The sequence below is a fragment of the Entelurus aequoreus genome, linkage group LG21 (assembly GCF_033978785.1).
Source record: "Entelurus aequoreus isolate RoL-2023_Sb linkage group LG21, RoL_Eaeq_v1.1, whole genome shotgun sequence".
Taxonomy (NCBI): Eukaryota; Metazoa; Chordata; class Actinopteri; order Syngnathiformes; family Syngnathidae; genus Entelurus; species Entelurus aequoreus.
The window spans coordinates 33004823-33030820 of record NC_084751.1 but is presented as its reverse complement, the minus strand read 5'-3'; the positions used below and the strand labels follow the sequence as shown (position 1 = coordinate 33030820).

Sequence of the window (25998 nt, the reverse complement as noted above, 5' to 3'; positions counted from 1 at the left end):
GGCCTTTCCTTTTAACAACACACAGTAAACGTTTGGGAACTGAGGAGACACATTTTTTAAGCTTCTCAGATGGAATTCTTTCCCATTCTTGCTTGATGTACAGCTTAAGTTGTTCAACAGTCCGGGGGTCTCGTTGTAGTATTTTAGGCTTCATAATGCGCCACACATTTTCAGTGGGAGACAGGTCTGGACTACAGGCAGGCCAGTCTAGTACCCGCACTCTTTTACTATGAAGCCACGTTGATGTAACACGTGACTTGGCATTGTCTTGCTGAAATAAGCAGGGGCGTCCATGGTAACGTTGCTTGGATGGCAACATATGTTGCTCCAAAACCTGTATGTACCTTTCAGCATTAATGGCGCCTTCACAGATGTGTAAGTTACCCATGTCTCAGGCACTAATACACCCCCATACCATCACTGATGCTGGCTTTTCAACTTTGCGCCTATAACAATCCGGATGGTTCTTTTTCTCTTTGGTCCGGAGAACACGATGTCCACAGTTTCCAAAAACAATTTGAAATGTGGACTCGTCAGACCACAGAACACTTTTCCACTTTGTATCAGTCCATCTTAGATGAGCTCAGGCCTAGCGAAGCAGACGGCGTTTCTGGGTGTTGTTGATAAACGGTTTTCGCCTTGCATCGGAGAGTTTTAACTTGCACTTACAGATGTAGCGACCAACTGTAGTTACTGACAGTGGGTTTCTGAAGTGTTCCTGAGCCCATGTGGTGATATCCTTTACACACTGATGTCACTTGTTGATGCAGTACAGCCTGAGGGATCGAAGGTCACGGGCTTAGCTGCTTACGTGCAGTGATTTCTCCAGATTCTCTGAACCCTTTGATGATATTACGGACCGTAGATGGTGAAATCCCTAAATTCCTTGCAATAGCTGGTTGAGAAAGGTTTTTCTTAAACTGTTCAACAATTTGCTCACGCATTTGTTGACAAAGTGGTGACCCTCGCCCCATCCTTGTTTGTGAATGACTGAGCATTTCATGAAATCTACTTTTATACCCAATCATGGCACCCACCTGTTCCCAATTTGCCTGTTCACCTGTGGGATGTTCCAAATAAGTGTTTGATGAGCATTCCTCAACTTTATCAGTATTTATTGCCACCTTTCCCAACTTCTTTGTCACGTGTTGCTGGCATCAAATTCTAAAGTTAATGATTATTTGCAAAAATGTTTTTTTTTTATCAGTTTGAACATCAAATATGTTGTCTTTGTAGCATGTTCAACTGAATATGGGTTGAAAATGATTTGCAAATCACTGTATTCCGTTTATATTTACATCTAACACAATTTCCCAATTGGAAACTGGGTATGTACAAAGATTTATTAACAAACGGAGCACACAGGTGTGAAAAAACTAAAAAAACTCAAAAGTTCGAGTGATTACCAAAAAGTGACGGCAACATAGGGTTGCCATGAAAAAACAATACAAAAAGGTCAAAAAGATAAAAGTCACTTGACAAATCCAAACAGGCCAAGGAACCAGAGCAGCCATTGCATGTCCAGGCACAGCTGCACACGTCCTAGGTAGCAGTCATGGCGCCTAGGGATGATACTCGAAACCGGTTTTCCCGGTTGTTCGATAAGAAAAGAACCGAGTCCTCTGACTCGAATCCCTTTTTGAGAACCGGTACCCGTTATCGAGACCACTATAGTAAAGAAAAACAGTTGGTTCTTTATTCGAATCCCTCGGAACGAATCCCGTCCCGACCAGAAATGCCCCGTGAGACATCACAAGAAATGGCGTCACGTAGCTCAGTCATTAGGCGCAGATAGCGAAAGCAGGAAAAAAATGGACGGGAAAAAGCGCTCCAAGGTGTAATAAAGTTCAAAACAAAAGGTATAATCCAATGAATAACTTTACTGAGAGATTTGAGCAGGGTACAAACACATGAAGAACACTTTTACGACCAACCAGAAACATAGCAACCAGGCTAGCAACGCACCTCCTTTACGGCAGCTGTCGCAACGTTCTTAAAGCAACCGCAGCACATACATACTGTATATGACATCTCCCTTTTTTAACTTTTGTTTTTCTTTCCTTGTAAACAAAACAAAATCACACTGTATATTTGTTGTCTGTCTAATTATAAATAATGCAGACGAGGCGTGTTGGCTGAGTTCTTGACGTTTACTTTCACAGCGTGCTCATTTTTAGCTGCTGGGTGACGATATGCAACAACACTTTTCGGGGCTACCGCGCATGCTCGTCACTCCCGTTGCATGCTGGGTAGTGTAGTTGTTATATTCCCTAGCTCATAACATCTTTCCCCCTATAAAGAAATAATGTTAACTCAAAGTGTATTTCTTTTTTTAGCTTTAACTTTTCATTTTTTAGCATTGTAACCACATTTGCAAATAACTTTTCTCTTCATAGAATTTTCTTTCAATAAAGAAATAAAGTGCAAAAATGTCAAAGCATCATAACAAACAGTTATGTCAAATAGCAGCAGAATTGCACTTTTTGGAGAGCTGTATTATTTTCAGTTTTGTGCCCAAGGGACTGATTTTATTTAACACTATATTATTATTTATACACCTATAGTGATCACAGAGACAGGTTGTTTTTGTGTTACTGTACATATTTGTTTTTCTGAAAAATCCCACTTAATATACTTTGGGTAACAACAGTCAATATCTATTTATTTTATTTTTTTAGGGGGGTAACAGTCAATATTTATTTATTTATTAGATTAAATTGTTTTCTTATATAATAAAAGTGAGCTTTTGTTAAACCAAATATTGTGAGGTTTTTTTTCATATACAACAACCTATCTGGACTCGATAAGAGAATCGATAAGGAATCGGTTCGAGAAGAGGATTCGATAATAGGCTCGAACTCGATAATTTCTTATCAAACATCATCCCTAATGGCGCCTGTTGTTTAGTTGGCCATACTCTTTATACACGACTCTGGTTTTAGTTTGTCATTACTGCCACATGTGGTGGAAAAGTGTATTACAACTGAGTACGGACCACAGCTGAAAAACCCAATCTTGACCTTTCGGCACACATTACGAACATCACTGACACAATAAAAAATAATGTTCCCAACCTTGTTGAAGGCGCTTGCTCTTCCAATGGGTCCAACCTCATCCGTGTAGTTAAGGAAGCCAATGCTGGCCTCAGTTAAACCATAGCCTTCTCTGATCTTGATCCTCCCAAAGCGTTTGGCAAACTCCTTCCACACATCTGACCTAAGCCCGCTTCCTGTTGCAAGACGAACAGAGTGACTACTCTCCTCTGGAACCTGTATGTAAAAGAATAATTTAATCAAATTCAACATTCAGCACTTTGACATTTCTGTTTCTGTTTCAATGCAGCAAAAGCTTGGTTACGCCACGGATAAATAGGATTTTTAAGGTTTTTAAGGATCGCTTTCCTTAATTGCAAATACAATGGAAACCATTTAAGTTGATCTTTCCTGGACTCGCAGACATTAGGGTTTGTCCACATCACTCAAAATTACCATAGAATTATGTGATATTTGCCACAAACATGAAGAAATCATTTTTTTGAAAGAGGGGTGTCAGAATAATTGTATCTAAGTTATCACAAAACTTTGTGTTGCCATGAGTTCCCGGCGAGAAGACAAAAGCTGTCTTTGATCTTACCAAGCAGAAGGCTTGTAAAACTCCACTGTGTAGGATGGGAAGCAACATGAAGGTATTCTGTTTCTTTGATGTATTGGAATCCACAGAAAGATTTTGTCTTGACCCGAGAACTACAAAGCGGAGAGAAAGCAGGATCTGCTCAAGTTCCAGGCACCTCTTCTTTGAACTGTTTTACGACCTTTTCTTTGAACTGGTTTACGACCTTTTCTTTGAACCGACCTTTTCTTTGAACTGTTTTGTAACCAAAGGCGATGGCTGTTTACGGCCCCCGTCCCTTTAGAAACAGCTGTTGCCATGTAATCAGGGAAAGTCCAAATAAAAGAGGAGGCGTACAATCTTTCGTCAGAGCGTGGAACACTGTGAAGAGTACAGCCCAGACGTTTCTCCTCATTGAGCCAAATTTAATTCTGTCTCTGTTTAATAGATGTCATCAGTGTTTGAACCTGACAAGGGGTGAAAGTACAGATATAAATCCTACTGTGAAAGAAGAAATGACCTTTGGTCCTAAATGTCAAATCTTTACAGTTTACCGTGAAAAATCATAATGATTCGTAGGAATCATTAAATATAAATCTAATATTTTTATAGGTAGAGCATTAAAAACCTTTTTACGACCTTCTGAATACGTTTTTCAACATTATGAGAGCTCTTTTAACGATTAGTGAGCGGTGCTTGCAGCGTGACCCCAGAGATGCAGAGAACGGGAGGCAGAATGTAAGTATAAGAATATTTAATTAACAAAAGAAATCGAGTGCAGCTAGGAAGTGCACAAGGTAATTTAGCTACAAACAGACAAAGGAATGTTATAAGAGTGTGTGCAAATAGGAAGTGCACAAAACTGAACAATGATCCAGCCCCAACAGACAGGCCGGGCTGGCATATAAAGGAGCCTGACTGGCAACCAGGAACAGATGTGTCCCGGTAGCCAATCAGAGACAGGTGTGGGAGTCAGCACTCAGCGGCAGACAGGGGATGTAAAACTACAGATTAAGAACCCTGGAGGAACTGGAAAAAAACAATACAAGTCCAAACTATCACAGAGGTCATGAAATAACACCCTTTCGTTGTCTTTACACTCGTATAATCCAATACAGTAATGCTGGCTCAGGCTGAGCCAATCAGTGGTCACCATACTCAACTGTGCGCTCTCATTGGTTTGGTCTCCTGTAGTGGACAATACTACTGTATTGATATTTTTAGTTTATTTGGCCAGTTTATGCTTTAAAATACTTAATTTAGGATGATTGTAGAATATGCTTTAAAAAATATGCAATGTGGTAAAGCCTCAATATATGAAGTGTGATGTGGCGAGAGACAAAGTGGTATTTATTTTATTTATGTTTGTTTTTATTGATTTTGACATAACCACAAATCTACTTTTGCACAAAAACTAGCAAAAATGTGTGGCTGGAATTTTTAGGCATTTTAGTATTTTGTTTTTTCTGTACTTCATATTCAAACTATCTTAGATGTCAGCATGGTTACTTCTTTCCCGCTGCCGGCGTTTTTCTCCGTGCTTTTCTGTACTAGCTTGATATTTTAAAATGTCCCCATACTTTCAATGTTTTCACCCGCAATATTGTTTGCAGTGGCTACAACATCTCTCTTTCTGTCGCTGCTGGTCACCGGTTGCGCTGACTCGTGCATTTTCGTTTTCATCCAGAAGAACAGGAGCGGTGACGTCACAGACTATTGTCGAAAAACAAATTTGTCTGCAACAAATTTTATTAGCGATTTTTGCCGACAATGTCGCTGAATCGTTGCATCCCTCACGTCCAACATCTTGTGTTTTATTTGCTAGCTAGTAGCAGATAGCCAGCCAGACAGACAAACTTTGTTTTTCCAACAATGGGAATGGAAAAAGTGAGTGTAGAGGGCAGTGCTAAGAAGACTTAACAGATTATATGCAGTGAATGAAAGAAAAAAATAATTGAAAAAGCATGTAAACACAAAATGCAACATCTCAACAACATGATAAAAAAAACCAAGAAACACAAAATGATCATTGCAAAATGTTTATCTTACCCTAGGGTGGGAGACCAAATATCGACAGAGCTCTCCAATGTATTGCACCACAGTCACATTATATTTCACACAATCCTTCCAAAACTGACTGGCTGAAAACTTCTTCTTTAAGACGCAAGTTGCACCTTTGATACATGTGAAGAAAAAACAAGGACATATAAGTCACATGTCATTATTGTAATTAGTCATTATACAGTAACAACAATACCAATAAAAGTAGTAAATAACTAAATTACATTGAACGCTAAAAAGCTGAATCGAAACGGAAATTCTGTAGACATTTTTAAAAAATGTATACATTTTAGAATGAAAAATAAAACCAAAAAAAAGATGGATTGGTTTGTATCATCTGTATGCCATAATCATCAAAATGATATCAAAAAAGGTCTTGAAATATATTGAGTTGCATGTTATGAGCCTATGTCATATATATTAGTTTCCTTGTAAATCTAAACAAACCTTTTCACGATATTCTATTTTTTTTACTTCCCTAAAAAAAAAATTAAAAACAGCCTTGTAAAACGGTTTACTGACAGTTTAGAACAGTCATGTTTAGTTAAATTTTACTGCAAATGAATATAAGCTCCAAAAATCGGTTATCAGCCTCCCTGACTACTAATATTTGGTATCAGCCCTGAAAAAACATATCGGTCGTTTTGTAACACATATCCTGTATACTAAAAGCTTTATGGACTAAAATAACTAATAAACTAATCTTTGACAAGCCTTCATAACTTTTGTTCTAAAGTTCTTTTTTTCCCCTCTATCTTTTTGTAGAATAGAATAGAACGCTTTATTGTCATCAAACATGAGAGCATGACGAAATCCTCTTGTTGTGGGAATGACTGGCTCTTATAAGCGCTCCAAAATTCTTTGCTGTTGCCATTTTTAATACAAAAGTAGCATATAGTTCTAACTTATATGTGTCAGTACTAGAGATGTCTGATAATATCGGACTGCCGATATTATCGGCCGATAAATGCTTTAAAATGTAATATCGGAAATTATCGGTATCGGTTTTAAAAAGTAAAATTTATGACTTTTTAGAACGCCGCTGTACGGAGTGGTACACAGACGTAGGGAGAAGTACAGAGCGCCAATAAACCTTAAAGGCACTGCCTTTGCGTGCCGGCCCAATCACATGATATCTACAGCTTTTCACACACATAAGTGAATGCAAGCCATACTTGATCAACAACCATACAGGTCACACTGAGGGTGGCCGTATAAACAACTTTAACACTATTACAAATATGCGCCACACTGTGAACCCACACCAAACAAGAATGACAAACACATTTCGGGAGAACATCTGCACCGTAACACAACATAAACACAACGTAACAAATACCCAGAACTCCTTGCAGCACTAACTCTACAATATACACCCCCTGCCATCCCCTACCCCCCAACCTCAACCCCCCACCTCAACCTCCTCATGCTCTCTCAGGGAGAGCATGTCCCAAATTCCAAGCTGCTGTTTTGAGGCAGGTTAAAAAAAATAACGCACTTTGTGACTTCAATAATAAATATGGCAGTGCCATGTTGGCATTTTTTTACATAACTTAAATTGATTTATTTTGGAAAACCTTGTTACATTGTTTAATGCATCACAACAAAATTAGGCATAATAATGTGTTAATTCCACAACTATATATATCGGTATCGGTTGATATCGGAATCGGTAATTAAGAGTTGGACAATATCGGATATCGGCAAAAAAGCCATTATCGGACATCTCTAGTCAGTACACTTGATATGGAAGTGCTAAAAACTACAACAGTCAGAAAGCGGCTTGAAGATGGGTCTGTAAAACTAAATCTATGCAAAATTTGGACCAAAGCACCAACATTACATGCTATGTACACCAAAAGGAAGTGTTTCAAATGTACAAAAAAATCATAATATGAACCCTTTAAAGGAAAAAAAAACAACAAACTGCAATTAATTACGATGAATTATTAGGTCAACTACAGACAAAAAATGAAATTAATCCCAATTAAATACTGTATTTGTTTGACATCCCGAGAAAATTACGTTATCTTACCGAGCTGTATTGCTCCTCCAATCCCTAACAGGGAAGCAGACATGTGGTAAAGAGGAAGGGTGATGTAGATGATGTCATCAGATGTAACCCCGCACATGTGAAAAAATGCCATACTCATGATGGCTTTAAGATGACTCACACGAGCTGCCTTTGGGAGACCTGTAGAACAGACGACACAAGTTACTGCTGATTAATACAGTATAAATGGTTACTTAATAAGACTTACTTTGCAAATAGTTGTATTTGCACAATATTTAAACTTACCTTGTGTCTTTAAAAAAAAAAACCCAGTGCTTTAATTAAAGAGGTCATAAAACATCATTGTTAAATTTAAAATTACTAGTTAAAGTCTCATAAAGGGGTCATATCTTGCAAACCCCAATTTTCTAGCCTGTTGGTAGCTGTTTTTGTGTATTTGGGATACCCATAAGTGCCGATAATGTGGTTTCAAACCATGGAGGCATTGAGGAGATACTCATAAAATACCTGCCTTGTTTTAAACAAGCCATTTGAGATTTACCCCGACTTAAGCCTTTACCTACCTGTGATGTCAGTGGATACCGCCATACATGGCAGAGGTTTTATCTGCAGTAATCCATTAATCAGGCCTGTATAGTATGGTGGCCAGACGGAAGCCATTCCTTGGTAAAAGTTTGCCAAAATGCACCTGAAAGACTCTCAGAGCATGAGAAACAAAGTTCTTTGGTCTGATGAGACAACGATTGAACTCTTTGGCATGAATGCCAGGCATCATGTTTGGAGGAAACCAGGCACAGCTTATCACCAGGCCAATACCATCCCTACAGTGAAGCATGGTGGTGGCAGCATCACGCTGTAGGATGTTTTCTTGGCGGCAGGAACTGGGAGACTAGTCAGGATAGAGAGAAAAATAAATGCAGCAATGTACAGAAACAGAATCCAACCTGATGGAGTTTGAGAGGTGCAGCAAAGAGAAATGGACGAAACTGCCCAAAGATAGATGTGCCAAGTTTGTGGCAATGTATTCAAAAAGACTTGAGGCTGTAATTTCTGCAAAAGGTGCATCAACAAAGTATTGAGCAAAGGCTGTGAATACTTATGTTATGTATTTTTTTTCTACATTTGCAAAATGTAGAAGAAAAAAACAACCTTTCCCATTGTCATTATTGGGTATTGTTTGCAGGATGTTATGGAAAAGAATGATGTATTCCACTTTTGAATAAGGCTGTAACATAACAAAATGTGGAAAAAGTGAAGCGTTATGAATATTTTCCGGATGCACTGTAACTTTTCTTGTAACAATGTACCTAAGCGAGGGTATCGGACAAGTGGCCCAGCAAGAATTGCAGCTGGACAAGAAGCACAGAACCTGGCTGTGTGCTGATGGTGCGTTCCATTTACCTTGGAAATTGGAAGTCGGAGCTGGGAATGACGTCACAGCCAAGTTTTGAGCGTTCCAGTTTCAAGAAAAAAGCAACAGGGCAATCTGTTCATGAAGTCAACAAGGTAATCCGTGAAGTAAAGTGCGAAAATATTACCCTAAAATTTCAGTATTTAGGGAAACAATGACATGCTCAAGCTTAACCTTGTTGTGTTTAGTCATGCCTCCATTGGCAACCTTTCTGATGAAGGTACACAGGAAGGGAGCTTCATTGCTCTTGTGGGAGAAGAAGGGAAGTTTTGAAGAAAATCAAGATTTTTAGTTAGAGTACTCTTCCTGGAAAAACCCTTGCCATGTCAGATGTCATAGACAATGATATTTTCCAGGCAACTCTTATTTTCTGAGCTCACACTGGAAAAACTACACTTAAAGGGGAACTGCACTTTTTTGGAATTGTGCCTATCATTCAGAACACTTATGTAAGACGAGCACACAGGTTTTTCTTTTTTATGCATTCTAACTTGTAAATAAATGCTAGCAAGTCAGCTAACAAAGGCATTTGCTCTATTCTGCCTGTAAAGCGCTCTAAAAACATCCAAAAACATCCATCAACATTTTATATACACGCTCTAAGTATTTACTGTATATGTAATGTAGTAACAGGCGCATTCTTTTAAACATACGGCAATGTATTAATTTCACAAAAGCATCAATAACAACACTACTACTTCATGAGAGCCAGAAAAAAGGTGGCCGCAAACTATCGTTTTTTCGTGTCTGTCTGGCCATCTCCGGCCGGGTCTAAGCTGAATGTCAAAGTTGAGCAATTTCTTAATTTATGGCAACAATATACCATATTTTTCAGACAAAAAGGCGCACTTAAAATCCTTTCATTTTCTTAAAAATCGACATTGCTCCTTATAACTCGGTGCGCTTAATGTACGAATTAATTCTGGTTGTGCCTACCGCCATCGAAGGGCACATGCTGTAATGATAAGTGTGACCAGTAGATAGATGGCAGTCACATATGAGAGATACGTGTGGACTGCAGGCTGACGCCTGTTCAATAAATGTCACTAGCAAATATCCGTAAGCAAGCAACACCAAAACCTATAGTGCTTCAACATACGGGTATTATTATAGCGTGTGTATAAGGACCCCAAAATGGCACCTATTAGGAGACATATTATCCGGTGTTTTTGTTTCAACCTATTATCCAAAACCAAATTTTCTAATCTATTGGTTCCTGCTGTTGTGTATTTGGGATCTGCATAAGTCCCAAAAAACGGCGCGCATCCGTCATCGTAGCCCGTGCTGTAGTCAATAGGCTCCTTCTTTTTCTCTATCCTCTTGTTGTGGCACATTCATCCTCCGCTGTTGCCATTTCTAATATAAAGTAGCGAACAGTTATAACTTAATCGGTAAAACAAAGATGGCGGGGAGCAGACGCTGTCAAAGTGAAAGCACGTAAATAGGACTGCACACAAAACTGCGCATCCTGAAGAGAAGGTCAGAAAGCGGCTTGAAGATGGTCTGTAAAATATAATCTATGCAACATTTTGACCCAATAACCATTACTTGCTATGTAGACCAGAAGGAAGTATTTTAAATGTAGGTTGTTTTTGTTAATATGATCCCTTTAATGAGCCTTTTGTATAAAAAGAGACCTGAATAGATTCACTCGTCAGCAGTGCGCCTTATAATCCAGTGCACACTATAGTCCAAAAAAGATGGTATATAATGTTCTATGTAAAACATGTTCACCAGCAGGGTGTACTAGTTTGTGTATGCACATCTTTAAAGAGCTAAGAAGAGAGAGCATTTCCTGTGTTGGTGTGGCGGTAAAACTAGCAATAAAGTGTACAAGAGACCTATAAGAAAATGTTTGTGTTTACTTTTGGGATTAACACATTGAATCTACAAACTGTGCTCTATTAATGTGAGTGATCGAGGATAACTAGACAGAAGTGTTTTTACAGAGTGTTCAAGGACCACTGACCAGAGTTGGGCAACACAACGCCCGCCAGAATTAATAAATAATAATAACAGATTTGATTTGTCGCACACTTTCCATTTAAATAAATATTACAAGTGCTACCTTACAAGCCAATATTTAAAACAATACAAGCTTCGCCATTAAAACAAATACAATACTACGACTTAAACACTATCAGTCTCCGCTCGTGATGGTTCCTGCTGGCCCCACCATGGACTGGACTTTCGCTGATGTGTTGAACTTTCACAATATTATGTCAGACCCACTCGACATCCATTGCTTTCGGTCTCCCGTAGAGGGGGGTGGGGGGGTTACCCACATATGCGGTCCTCTCCAAGGTTTCTCATAGTCATTCACATTGACGTCCCACTGGGGTGAGTTTTCCTTGCCCGTATGTGGGCTCTGTACCGAGGATGTCGTTGTGGCTTGTACAGCCCTTTGAGACACTTGTGATTTAGTGCTATATAAATAAACATTGATTGATTGATTGATCAGTAGCTGTGTGTACATGGACACATTTAATTAGACTAAAAGCCTAACTAGAATAAAAATGCTTCATGTAAAGACGACATTCGGAATAGCAGCAGCAGCAGCAGCCGTTGTCAGTCCACTGCTGGACGAAAGCCTCAGCATGTTTCTGCCATAGTGAACGATCTCTCTTGGCGTACTCTTCATGCTGGTTATTAGCCTACACCTTCCACGCTGGCTTGGTGCGGGTTGGAAGGGGTATTTTATATCAGAGATCCTTCTCCTAGACTAATTGCCTTACTGGGCTGTTGAACTTAGTCTGTCCTGTTGGTTGTCCGCGCCCCAATTACCCAGGGACCCGCTCAGCTTTATGGCGCTGACCGCCCGCCAGTCACAAGAGAAGGTGCAAACGGTTCTTTGTGTGCATTTTATAGACGTTAGTTGGGACTCACTAACCCCACACACAACCTCCCATCTCATGCCTGGATGTAGTTTAACGTCATACCCAGGACATTCGGAATAAGCGGATCAAAATTTAATTCCAGTCGAGACGGGTGGTTTTTTCCGAAAGTCATTCGTATTGTAGTGCATGAAAACACATCTTCCGAAATTTGGGTTGGAATTATCCTTACTGCACATGTCTCTGATGTCAGCTGTACTTTGTGGTTAGAGGGGGTAATCAATTTAATAGTCTCAAAATGACTATTGTCTTGCTGATGTTTCCACCCATTCAACATGTACAGAAGTAGAGTTATATACTGTTGAGTTTGTTGCTTTAAAACGAGACTAGCAAAAACGGTACGGTACCGAGGGTCATGTGTCGATGTAACAATAAAAGAAAGGATCCAGTTGTCGTTTTATTCACGACATTACAGCGACTCCAAGTGCTAACTGCTAGCTTCAAACACATACACAGAATGTCGTAACATGAAGACGTGCCGCAACCCGTACATAATCACAACATAAAAAGCACAGAACAGCTCCATTTCAAAAAGAGAGGTAAAACAAAAATAGTTAACAAAAGGAAAAAAATTATAAATAAATACCGTGAAAATGTCGGACAAGCAGATATGCATGTTTGATAACAGTGGGAGTCACTGCTTATTCAGCCCCTGCAGTGAGCAAACTCGTCCAAAAGATGGAGTCATAGCACAAATAATAACACACCTTTCCCTTTATTTTAGGTTCTGCGCATGTCAAAGTTATGTATTCCGATTTCAGGTGTGATGCATGAAAATGCACGTCATAATCAGATAATTTACTTCGGGGCCCATCTACACAGTAACATTCTAATCTGAATGATGATCAGATTAAATAAATGTTGTCCATGTGGATAGTGAAGCATAAGAAACACAAAACATGCAAAATAGTGGGTTTTATAACAGTACGTCAATTTATTTTATTATTTTAAAAACACTTGGTCAACAGATTTTAGTGTGTGTAGAAGTACCTTTTGAGCACATTCAACATTACCACGATGAGAATAGAAACCGTGATAATTTTGGTCACAATAATCGTGTTATGAAACTTTCATATCCTTACATCCCTAGTAAACCATAACAATGTGTTTAAGATGTAGAATAAAAATCATAATATGACATTTGGGAAGGAGATAAAAGGCCAATGCAATACCTGTTGTGCCAGAAGTAAATATGAAGAGGAAGTTGGACATAATATCAACTTTGGGTAGCCCATTTTGGTTTTCTGTTGAGTTGTTTTCCATCTGATCCAGTAAACTGACGAAACCCTCTGAAGGTGCCGACTGATTTGCCACAAACACAATCGTATTGTCCTCCTTGAGGTCAGGAAGCAGATCTTCCACCAAATGAACCAGACCTGGATGAAAAGACACAATGAGTCACCCCACTACTACACAAAGATCCAACATTGTGAGAACTACACAACATGCACAATTATTGTATCCACATTTTTCTCATTAAATGTTTAATGCTATTCGTTGATCCAACTTGTTAAGAAATGACTCCGAAAGACATTAATTATTAAACTGCAAACTCAAATGTTTAACAAAGGAAAAGTCAGTTTTGTTTTTTGAAATGGCATATATGTGATTATGCACATGTACGGATAGGTTTTCCGAACATTGCAGCCATGTCAGTGGTTCCCATACATTTGCCTTCCACAAATTAGATGTGTTTGCTACCTGTTATGCCCTTGCTCAAAAACACATTATAATGGGACATTTCTGCGAATGCATCGTTAAAACTCTGCATAGTAGATCAATCAATCAATCAATGTTTAATTATATAGCCCTAAATCACAACTGTCTCAAAGGGCTGTACAAGCCACAACGACATCCTCGGTACAGAGCCCACATACGGGCAAGGAAAACTCACCCCAGTGGGACGTCAATGTGAATGACTATGAGAAACCTTGGAGAGGACCAAACAATCTGAATATCCCCGTCGTATCAATTCCTAGATATGGTCGAAACTATTTAAAGTGCACTACGCATAATAAACGCAACATTATTAATATTGCTACTTCGGATAATTTCAACAAACAATCCTCAAAACAGCCCACTACCTATAATATGGGCTTTTTAAACATAAGATCATTATCTTCCAAAACGTTATTAGTTAATGAAGTCATTAGAGACAACAAACTTGACGTCGTTGGTCTCGCCGAGACCTGGCTCAAACCAGACGATTTTTTTGCGCTAAATGAGGCATCTCCTCCTAACTATACCAATACACATGTTGCCCGACCTCTTAAAAGGAGAGGGTGTCGCACTAATATACAATGAAAACTATAATCTTACACCTAACCTAAATAATAAATATAACTCGTTTGAGGTGCTCACTTTGAGGTTTGTCACACCGCTGCCTCTCCACCTGGCTGTTATCTACCGCCCCCCTGGGCCCTATTCGGACTTCATCAGTGAATTCTCAGAGTTTGTTGCTGATCTAGTGACGCACGCCGACAATATAATCATAATGGGGGACTTTAATATCCATATGAATACCCCATCGGACCCTCCATGCGTGGCGCTCCAGACTATAATTGATAGCTGTGGTCTTACACAAATAATAAATGAACCCACGCATCGCAACGGTAATACGATAGATCTAGTGCTCGTCAGGGGTGTCACCACCTCTAAAGTTACGATACTCCCATACACTAAAGTAATGTCCGATCATTACCTTATAAAATTCGAAGTTCTGACTCATTGTCAACAAACTAATAATAATAATAATAATAACTACTATAGCAGCCGCAACATTAATGCTGCCACAACGACGACTCTTACTGACCTACTGCCTTCGGTAATGGCACCATTCCCAAAGTATGTGGGCTCTATTGATAACCTCACTAACAACTTTAATGACGCCCTGCGCGACACCATTGATATTGTAGCACCGCTAAAGCTAAAAAGGGCCCCTAAAAGGCGTACCCCATGGTTTACAGAAGAAACTAAAGCCCAGAAATTATCATGTAGAAAGCTGGAACGCAAATGCCGTGCGACTAAACTTGAGGTTTTCCATCAAGCATGGTGTGATAGTTTAATAACTTATAAACGCATGCTTACCTCAGCTAAAGCTAAATATTACTCAAATCTCATCCACCTCAACAACAATGATCCTAAATTTCTGTTTAGTACAGTAGCATCGCTAACCCAACAAGGGACTTCTCCCAGTAGCTCCACCCACTCAGCAGATGACTTTATGAATTTCTTTAATAAGAAAATTGAAGTCATTAGAAAAGAGATTAAAGACAATGCATCTCAGCTACAACTGGGTTCTATTAACACAAATACGACTGTATATACGACGGATACCGCCCTCCAAAATAGTTTCTCTCTCTTTGATGAAATAACATTGGAGGAATTGTCAAAATGTGTAAATGGGACAAAACAAACAACATGTTTACTTGACCCAATTCCTGGGAAACTTATCAAGGAGCTTTTTGTATTATTAGGTCCATTAGTGTTAAATATTATAAACTTATCACTTTCCTCTGGCACTGTTCCCCTAGCATTCAAAAAAGCGGTTATTCATCCTCTACTCAAAAGACCTAACCTCGATCCTGATCTCCTGGTAAACTACCGGCCGGTGTCCCACCTTCCGTTTATCTCGAAAATCCTCGAAAAAATTGTAGCACAGCAGCTAAATGAACACTTAGCGTCTAACAATCTCTGTGAACCTTTTCAATCCGGTTTCAGGGCAAATCACTCTACGGAGACAGCCCTCGCAAAAATGACTAATGATCTATTGCTAACGATGGATTCTGATGCGTCATCTATGTTGCTGCTTCTTGATCTTAGCGCCGCTTTCGATACTGTTGATCATAATATTTTACTAGAGCGTATCAAAACGCGTATTGGGATGACAGACTTAGCCTTGTCTTGGTTTAACTCTTATCTTACTGACAGGATGCAGTGTGTCTCCCATGACAATGTGACCTCGGACTATGTTAAGGTAACGTGCGGAGTTCCCCAGGGTTCGGTTCTTGGCCCTGCACTCTTTAGTATTTACATGCTGCCGCTAGGTGACATCATACGCAAATACGGTGTTAGCTTTCACTGTTATGCTGATGACACCCAACTCTACATGCCCCTAAAGCTGACCAACACGCCAGATTGTAGTCAGCTGGAGGCGTGTCTTAATGAAATTAAACAATGGATGTCCACTAACTTATGGCAACTCAACGCTAAGAAAACGGAAATGCTGATTATCGGTCCTGCTCAACACCGACATCTATTTAATAATACCACCTTAACATTTGACAACCAAACAATTACACAAGGCGACTCGGTAAAGAATCTGGGTATTATCTTCGACCCAACTCTCTCGTTTGAGTCACACATTAAGAGTGTTACTAAAACGGCCTTCTTTCATCTCCGTAATATCGCTAAAATTCGTTCCATTTTGTCCACAAGCGATGCTGAGATCATTATCCATGCGTTCGTTACATCTTGTCTCGATTACTGTAACGTTTTGTTTTCGGGCCTCCCTATGTCTAGCATTAAAAGATTACAGATGGTACAAAATGCGGCTGCTAGACTTTTGACAAAAACAAGAAAGTTTGATCATATTACGCCTATACTGGCTCACCTGCACTGGCTTCCTGTGCACCTAAGATGCGACTTTAAGGTTTTACTACTTACGTATAAAATACTACACGGTCAAGCTCCTGCCTATCTTGACGATTGTATTGTACCATATGTCCCAGCAAGAAATCTGCGTTCAAAGAACTCCGGCTTATTAGTGATTCCCAGAGCCCCAAAAAAGTCTGCGGGCTATAGAGCGTTTTCTATTCGGGCTCCAATACTATGGAATGCCCTCCCGGTAAAAGTTAGAGATGCTACATCAGTAGAAGCATTTAAGTCTCATTTTAAAACTCATTTGTATACTCTAGCCTTTAAATAGACTCCCTTTTTAGACCGGTCGAAACTATTTAAAGTGCACTACGCATAATAAACGCAACATTATTAATATTGCTACTTCGGATAATTTCAACAAACAATCCTCAAAACAGCCCACTACCTATAATATGGGCTTTTTAAACATAAGATCATTATCTTCCAAAACGTTATTAGTTAATGAAGTCATTAGAGACAACAAACTTGACGTCGTTGGTCTCGCCGAGACCTGGCTCAAACCAGACGATTTTTTTGTGCTAAATGAGGCATCTCCTCCTAACTATACTCAGATTGTTTGCTTGAATTTGTAACTCAGTTGCTGTATTTATCAAGTATGCAAACTCATTCAGATTGTCTTTTTTTTTTTTTTTTAAAGCAATAAGTAAATAACTTAGCAATACATTGTTCCCTTGCTACTTTTTGGTTCACTTACTACAGTTTCAGTGAATCACAGATTTTAAAGTACCATTGATTACATTGAAATTTGGAAATCCATTAGTCTTAATGTTAAAATTACATAGGTTTTAGAGCACTGATGTCAAACTCAAGGCCCGGGGGCCAAATCTGGCCCACCACATTATTTTATGGGGCCCGCGAAAGCCTAGAAATAATATGCGTTAATAAAATGCTTAATCTTTTCTTACTAAATATATGTATTTCCCTTTTGACATTAAAAATCATGTACTGCATGCAATTGCATATCTTTTAAAATTCAGTATTATCAAAACCAAAATATTCCACAAATATTTTTTGTTAAAATAAAGATAAATACTGTACTTAAATATCTGCTTGACTTATGATTTCAAAACAAATTATCAATTAAATTGTAGACTGTAAAATTGAATATAGATTTTACGGTTAAATTTCGCCGACTGAGTTTTTTACTGTAAAATCAACTTTGGTACTGTTTTTTTCCATATACAGTAAGACATTAAAACATTAAAAACTAACAAAAAAAACATTGAAACAACAACATTTTACGGTAAAAAACCCAACTAGCAGCTCTGTTGCATGAATTTTACCGCTAAAAACAGTGGTATTGTTTTTCCATTACATTACATTTATTCTATTTTTTTATTTGCTGTAAAAAACAAAAACAACAACACTGCTTTTACTGTAAAATTCTGGTGACTGAGCTGCCAGTTTTTAAAGTAAAATGTAAAATTTTTTTTGTTAATGTATTATATATATATATATATATATATATATATATATATATATATATATATATATATATATATATATATATATATATACACATGTATATTCATATATTACTCATTGTTAAACGTGGTCCTCTGAGGGCAACCATAACTGCGATGTGGCCTCAATGAAAACGAGTTTGATACCCTTGTTTTAGAGTGTATGGCAGGCTAACCACGTAATACGCCATGTCAGTAGGTGGCAGCAGGTAGTTAATTGCTTTGTAAAAGTCGGAAAGTGTCGGGTGGGACGAGGATGGTTTGTTGTGATCCCAATATACAGACCACAGCCGGAGGCAGCGTGCAGGTAAAAAAGGTATGTAATGCTTAAACCAAAAATGAACAAAAGGGAAAGGACAAGGAAAAGGTAACGGCTATGCAAAACGAAAGTAAAACTGAACTGGCTACAAAGTAAACAGAAACAAAATGCTGGACGACAGCAAAAACTTACAGCGTCCACAAAGTCCATCCGTACATGACATGACAATCAACAATGTCCACACAAAGAAGGATAGCAACAACTTAAATAGTCTTGCTTGCCAACACAAAGCAGGTGCGGGGAATGGCGCTCAAAGGAAGTCTCAGTGGCCTTTTGGTTAGAGTGTCCGCCCTGAGATCGGGAGGTTGTGAGTTCAAACCCCAGCCAAATCATACCAAAGACTAGGGATGTCCGATAATATCAGACTGCCGATATTATCGGCCGATAAATGCTTTAAAATGTAATATCGGAAATTATCGGTATCGGTTTCAAAAAGTAAAATTTATGACTTTTTAAAACGCAGCCGTGTACACCGACGTAGGGAGAAGTACAGAGCGGCAATAAACCTTAAAGGCACTGCCTTTGCGTGCCGACTTGGTCAACAGCCATACAGGCACACTGAGGGTGGCCGTATAAACAACTTTAACACTGTTACAAATATGCTCCACACTGTGAACCCACACCAAAGAAGAATGACAAACACATTTCGGGAGAACGTCCACACCGTAACACAACATAAACACAACAGAACAAATACCCAGAACCCCTTGCAGCACTAACTCTTCCGGGACGCTACAATATACACCCCCGCGACCCCCTACCCCACCTCAACCTCCCAAATTCCAAGCTGCTGTTTTGAGGCATGTTAAAAAAATAATGCACTTTGTGACTTCAATAATAAATATGGCAGTGCCATGTTGGCATTTTTTTTCCATAACTTGAGTTGATTTATTTGGGAAAACCTTGTTACATTGTTTAATGCATCCAGCGGGGCATCACAACAAAATTAGGCATAATAATGTGTTAATTCCACGACTGTATATATCGGTATCGGTTGATATCGGAATCGGTAATTAAGAGTTGGACAATATCGGAATATCGGCAAAAAAGCCATTATCGGACATCTCTACCAAAGACTACAAAAAATTGGACCCATTGCCTCCCTGCTTAGCACTCGGCATCAAAGGGTTGGAATTGTGGGTTAAATCACCAAACCCCACCTTCTACCTTCCTAGTCACGTCCGTTGTGTCCTTGGGCAAGACACTTCACTTTTTGCCTCTGATGGCTGCTGGTTAGCGCCTTGCATGGCAGCTCCCGCCATCAGTGTGTGAATGTGTGTGTGAATGGGTGAATGTGGAAATACTGTCAAAGCGCTTTGAGTACCTTGAAGGTAGAAAAGCGCTATACAAGTATAACCCATTTATCATTATAATGATTCCAGAGCGCTGCCCATGCTTCTGCTCACTGCTCCCCTCATGTCCCAGGGTGTGAACAAGGGGATGGGTCAAATGCAGAGGACACATTTCACCACACCTAGTGTGTGTGTGTGTGACTATCATTCGAACATTAACTTTAACTTAGGAAGACAGGAAAACACCAACAAAACAGGAAGGGCCACCAAAATAACAGCGCAAGACAGGAACTAAAGCACTACACACAGGAAAACACAAACTAACTTAAAATAAGGCACGACGACCTGGTGGAGTTACATTTTTTAACGTTTTCTGTTCTTTAATTAAAAAAATGTGCCTTGCCTCAAAAAAGGTTGTACAACACTGCTCCGGGGAGCCTCTAGGGCGGCGCTAGAGAGCCGCGGGTTTCCCATGTTAATTGAGCACAATTCATTTGATCAAAACGTTGGCTCAAGTGTACTTTAAGGTGCAGAAAAAGGTGGGTAAATGTAAATAAATACCTGTGCCTACGACAAGCGCCTTGGCGTCACAACTTCTGATGCAGTGCAGCAGAGATTTAGATTTATTGTTGGTGTTGAGAAAGGCAACTTGACAGCCGAGTTTACAAAGTCCAAACCACACGTGAATAAAGTCCGGCTCGTTGGCCATCAACAGAGCAACAATGTCTCCTTCTTTTAAACACTTCCGCCCTAACGCGTTGGCAAACTGGTTACTTCTCCTGTCCACGTCACGGTACGTGAATCTCTGGTCTTCGTGGATAATGAAAGTTTTGTCCGGCTTCGTCCTGACTTGTAGAAGAAAACAGTCCAAATAGGTGATAATTCCTCGCTGCGTGCGAGCGAGCAGAGATTTTCTGTACATCCGGAGTTTGAAGTAATACGCCAAATCCGCCCACAGGAAAGGATAAAACATTTTCTGATAGAGAAAAGCTGCCAGTAGCCCCGCTAAAACGGTAAACGCCACCGTTAACATCGTTTAGTAACGATAGTGCTCCTCAAAAAGAGACAAAGTTTAGCCTAAAAGTTTTTGATGGATGTGGACTCGTCAAGCTAGCTTGGTCATCGTGCTAGCTTGACAGCAGCCAATCAGATGCAAGCGTGGAGGAGCCAACAAGCCAAGGTAGGATGTCCTCATCTACTCTTTTTTTAAAAATACATTCTTAAAATACTATTAACGTAAAATTATGTGATATTAATACAAAACTTTTTTTTTTTTTGGTGGGGAATAAAAATACCAAGTCAAGATTACTAAATATCCAAAACCCAAAACTAGAGATATCCGATAATGGCTTTTTTGCCGATATCCGATATTCCGATATTGTCCAACTCTTAATTACAGAGTCCGATATCAACCGATACCGATATATACAGTCGTGGAATTAACACATTATTATGCCTAATTTTGTTGTGATGCCCCGCTGGATGCATTAAACAATGTAACAAGGTTTTCCAAAATAAATCAACTCAAGTTATGGAAAAAAAATGCCAACATGGCACTGCCATATTTATTATTGAAGTCACGAAGTGCATTGTTTTTTTTAACATGCCTCAAAACAGCAGCTTGGAATTTGGGACATGCTCTCCCTGAGAGAGCATGAGGAGGTTGAGGTGGGCGGGGTTGGGGGGGGCGGGTAGGGGGTAGCGGGGGTGTATATTGTAGCGTCCCAGAAGAGTTAGTGCTGCAAGGGGTTCTGGGTATTTGTTCTGTTGTGTTTATGTTGTGCTACGGTGCGGATGTTCTCCCGAAATGTGTTTGTCATTCTTGTTTGGTGGGGGTTCACATTGTGGCGCATATTTGTAACAGTGTTAAAGTTGTTTATACGGCCACCCTCAGTGTGACCTGTATGGCTGTTGACCAAGTATGATTTGCATTCACTTGTGTGTGTGAAAAGCCGTAGATATTATGTGACTGGGCCAGTATGCAAAGGCAGTGCCTTTAAGGTTTATTGGCGCTCTGTTCTTCTCCCTACGTCCGTGTACCACTCCGTACAGCGGCGTTTTAAAAAGTCAAAAATGTTACTTTTTGAAACCGATACCGATAATTTCCAATATTACATTTTAAAGCATTTATCGGCCGATAATATCGGCCGCCCGATATTATCGGACATCTCTACCCATAACCAGTGAAGTTGGCTCGTTGTGTAAATCGTAAATAAAAACAGAATGCAATGATTTGCAAATCATTTTCAACTTATATTCAATTGAATACACTGCAAAGACAAGATGTATAATGTCCGAACTGAGAAACTTTTTGCAAATAATCATTAAATTGCAAAAAAGTTGGCACAGGGGCATTTTCACCACTGTGTTACATGGCCTTTCCTTTTAACAACACTCAGTAAACGTTTGGGAACTGAAAAGACCCATTTTTGAAGCTTTTCAAGTGGAATTCTTTCCCATTCTTGCTTGATGTACAGCTTAAGTTGTTCAACTGTCCGGGGTCTCCGTTGTGGTATTTTAGGCTTTATAATGCGCCACACATTTTCAATGAAAGACAGGTCTGGACTACAGGCAGGCTGGTCTAGTACCCGCACTCTTTTACTACGAAGGCACGCTGTTGTAACACATGCAGAATGAGGCTTGGCATTGTCTTGCTGAAATAAGAAGGGGCGTCCATGCAAAAGACCTTGCTTGGATGGCAACATTTTAATTTTCCTGAAGGAATCAATAAAGTACTATCCATCTATATGTTGCTCCAAAACCTGTACGTACCTTTCAGCATTAATGGTGCCTTCACAGATGTGTAAGTCACCCCATGCCTTGGCCACTAATACACCCCCATACCATCACAGATGCTGGCTTTTGAACTTTGTGCCTATAACAATCCGGATGGTTCTTTTCCTCTTTGGTCCGGAGTACACGACGTCCACAGTATTCAAAAAACAATTGAAATGTGGACTCGTCAGACCACAGAACACTTGTACACTTTGTATCAGTCCATCTTAAATGAGCTCGGGCCCAACAAAGCCGGCGGCGATTCTGGGTGTTGTTGATAAATGGCTTTCGCTTTGCATAGTATAGTTTTAACTTGCACTTCAACCTAAAGTTGCACTTTATTCACATAAGATGTGAATGCATTTGCAATTAATTATTGTTTACTTGCTTGTTTGTATCCCAAATTCATTAATGCATAACAACAAATAACATGAATATCGTATCAGTAACCACAAATTCTGAATGGAATTGAAAGTTGTTGAAACAAATTGTTACACCCCTAATAAATAATGAAGAAAATGGATAAAAAGAACATCACTTTTACCTTTTTTGACGACCTGTTGGCAAAGAGGGCGATGAGCGTCCTGCTAACTTCCAGCTTCTGAAGGTAATACAACTTATTTACACCTGTTATTTTCAATATTCAGATTTAACTAGTTTGAGCAAGCCTTTCTTTGCAACTGCTGCCCCTTTTTTGATTTTCTCTTTTCGTTTTTTAATGTTTTCTCCCCATGATATAATTGATCCACTTCTTGTTTTGTTTTGTTAGTTCTTGGTGCCTTAAATTGTGTCTATATTTTGTACTCTTCACGCCCATCTATACGTCATTCATTTTCTCTATGCTGTATTAGATTTACTATTTTAAACTTATGTATTAAAATACTGCTATATTCTGCTTCTTCCAGTTCTTATATGCCCAAATATATTCTTCTTCTTACCAATGGCACCCAACACGTGTGGCGTTGTTGTTGTTTGTTTTTAAGAGCACAACAAATGACCACAAATAGATTGTGATTTAGTACTGCTTTCTGGCCACTAGATGTCAGTAACGTCCCATTAATGTATTGCTAATCAAAGATTAATTGTCACACATAGGTGGTTAAAAAAAGTATCTATGTTGTTTACTGGACTCATGGTAAGTGTGCACTGATTTGAAAGGAAAAGTAAAGTTTAGAGATTTTTTTTTCTGACATTTCAATACTTAATTCACGAAAACAAATCATACATTTGAATGTAAAATTAATATAGGCGTGAAAGTTTGCTTGAATCAAATTAAGAATGTCTAAGACGACCTACAAACCCTGTAATGCAAATGTTTTTACCTGGATAGCACAAACCTATGATGTCATAACGTCATCAAAAATCACATTTAAACATTCACACGGAGCACCAACATTTTAGGAACAAGGATGAGGTGATATAAGAAAGGTAATAAAATTGAACAAATCTAATTGTGGCCACATGTGACTAAGTTATGTACACGTTTTGCATCTCATTGCACATAAATGTGGTGCGTTCAAAGACCCTAGTTTGAAGTAACAAACAAGAGGCGTCACTTGTTTTTAAAGCCAACTCCCAGGAAATGCACTAACACAAATATAATCATAATAATAATTTTATAATATCATGATTCGATTTAACCACTGATGATAATCGTAGTACTTAAAAAATACTTTAATACATTAATGTTGCCTTCACAGATGTGTAAGTTACCCATGCCTTGGGCACTAATACACCTTTGCGCCTATAACAATCCGGATGGTTCTTTTCCTCTTTGTTCCGGAAGACACACCATCCACAGTTTCCAAAACAATTTGAAATGTGGACTGGTGAGACCACAGAACACTTTTCCACTTTGCATCAGTCCATCTTAGATGAGCTCGGGCCCAGCGAAGCCGGCGGCGATTCTGGGTGTTGTTGATAAATGGCTTTGGCTTTGCATAGTAGAGTTTTAATTTGCACTTACAGATGTAGCGACGAACTGTAGTTTTTTGACATTTGTGCCAGCTTTTTTGAAACATGTTGCAGGCATCAAATTCCAAATGAGCTAATATTTGCAAAAAATTAAGTTTTCCAGTTCGAATGTTAAGTATCTTGTTTTTGCAATCTATTCGATTACAAATAGGTTGAAAATGATTTGCAAATCATTGTATTCTGTTTTTATTTACAATTTACACAACGTGCCAACTTCACTGGTTTTAGTTTTTGTACTTTGAACAAAACTCTCTTTATTTGATACATTGATGTGTTGAATGCATATTAGGCTAGGGGCCAACATGTCTCAACAAACATTTTATTTTACAGTTCTTAAAAAGCAAATTCATACACTGTCAAGATTACAGCCAACATAAGAGATAAAACGGCTGTTAACGGTCCAAAACGTTACATCATTTACACTTCATACCAAAAGCCTGATCTGATATACAGAAATAAGACATTGAATGGAATTTGTATTTTTACATCAAAGCAGATCAGAACTATAAACTGTACAATATTTACAATGTTTCAAAAACACACTTAATAAAGTTGTTTTTCTTCCAGGTTAACATATTCAGCCAATTATGGGAAGTGTTCTTGTCACAAAGCCAAAGTCCAGCTTAAGCTCAAATGTGATCATCTTTAAATGTGTCTTGTTTCTTTAAGTATAAATACATTCCAATTAACCTACTGTTCGAAACACTTCAAACCAGATTCAACGGTACAGCATTGGTATTGACAGTACATGTTACTAAATGTCTACAATAGAAAGGAAATCAACTTTAAAATTAAGAGAAAGAAATCGCAGTACTAAAATACATTCATCAGGTGGTGTGCAGTTTGTTGACAACACTTCTGGTCGACTGAACAACAAAAGGATCTGTAAATATTCTCATTCATCAGATTAATGTTGTATTGTCAGAGTATTGAACCGGTTGCAACTGCATTGTGGGTGTGGGATCCAAGTATTTATTTTTTAAGGTTGAATGGTTTCACCAGGGACAAAACCCATTCTTGACTTGAGCTGTCCTATCCAGTCTTTGAGCATGAACTGGGCTGAGAGACAGAAATGGCTTCCAAGACGGCGTAAACATTCCAGTTTGGTCCATTCAATGCCCCGAGAAGCTACCAAAATAGTCACTTTTTTTCCACATAATTGTGAAAAACTTCATCCTATTCTTTTTAGAATTTTTAATGCTCCCTTAAAAAATAGAGTGGTAATCACCAGAGTGGTAGTTTCAAAGTAGATTGTTCACAGCATAGAACAGACCCCAGGTGTCCTAAAAAAATGTCAGTAAAACTCTCTCAGGGGAAAATACTCCAATGATCAAGAATTACAGCACATTTAAAATCCTATCCTGGCTAAAAAGCACTGTTCAGAGCAGCCTGGGCAGGAAGAGACTCTCCAACTGTCACGGACAATTATTTTTGATCCATCTTTTAGACAGTAAACAGTCCAGATTTTAATTGGCAATGCTGACCTAGCAAAGGGGCAGCATTTACATGTTAGAGATGTTGAAGTGT

The 25998-nt window shown here is 38.9% G+C and overlaps 1 protein-coding gene across 2 annotated transcripts in view; it reads right to left on the bottom strand.

Moving 5' to 3' along the window:
* The window catches only part of LOC133638676 (long-chain fatty acid transport protein 6), a 31140-nt gene extending 10252 nt beyond the window's left edge, over positions 1 to 20888 (bottom strand). For both annotated transcript variants that reach the window (XM_062031518.1, XM_062031520.1), the window contains exons 1-5: positions 20284 to 20888; positions 13162 to 13365; positions 7706 to 7864; positions 5659 to 5783; positions 3075 to 3269 (exon numbers count right to left, since the gene is read on the bottom strand). In XM_062031518.1, the coding sequence (XP_061887502.1) occupies positions 3075 to 3269; positions 5659 to 5783; positions 7706 to 7864; positions 13162 to 13365; positions 20284 to 20755 (1155 nt within the window). In that variant the 5' untranslated portion in view covers positions 20756 to 20888. The remainder of the gene's footprint in view (positions 1 to 3074; positions 3270 to 5658; positions 5784 to 7705; positions 7865 to 13161; positions 13366 to 20283) is intronic.
* Between the last annotated feature and the right edge of the window lie 5110 nt (positions 20889 to 25998).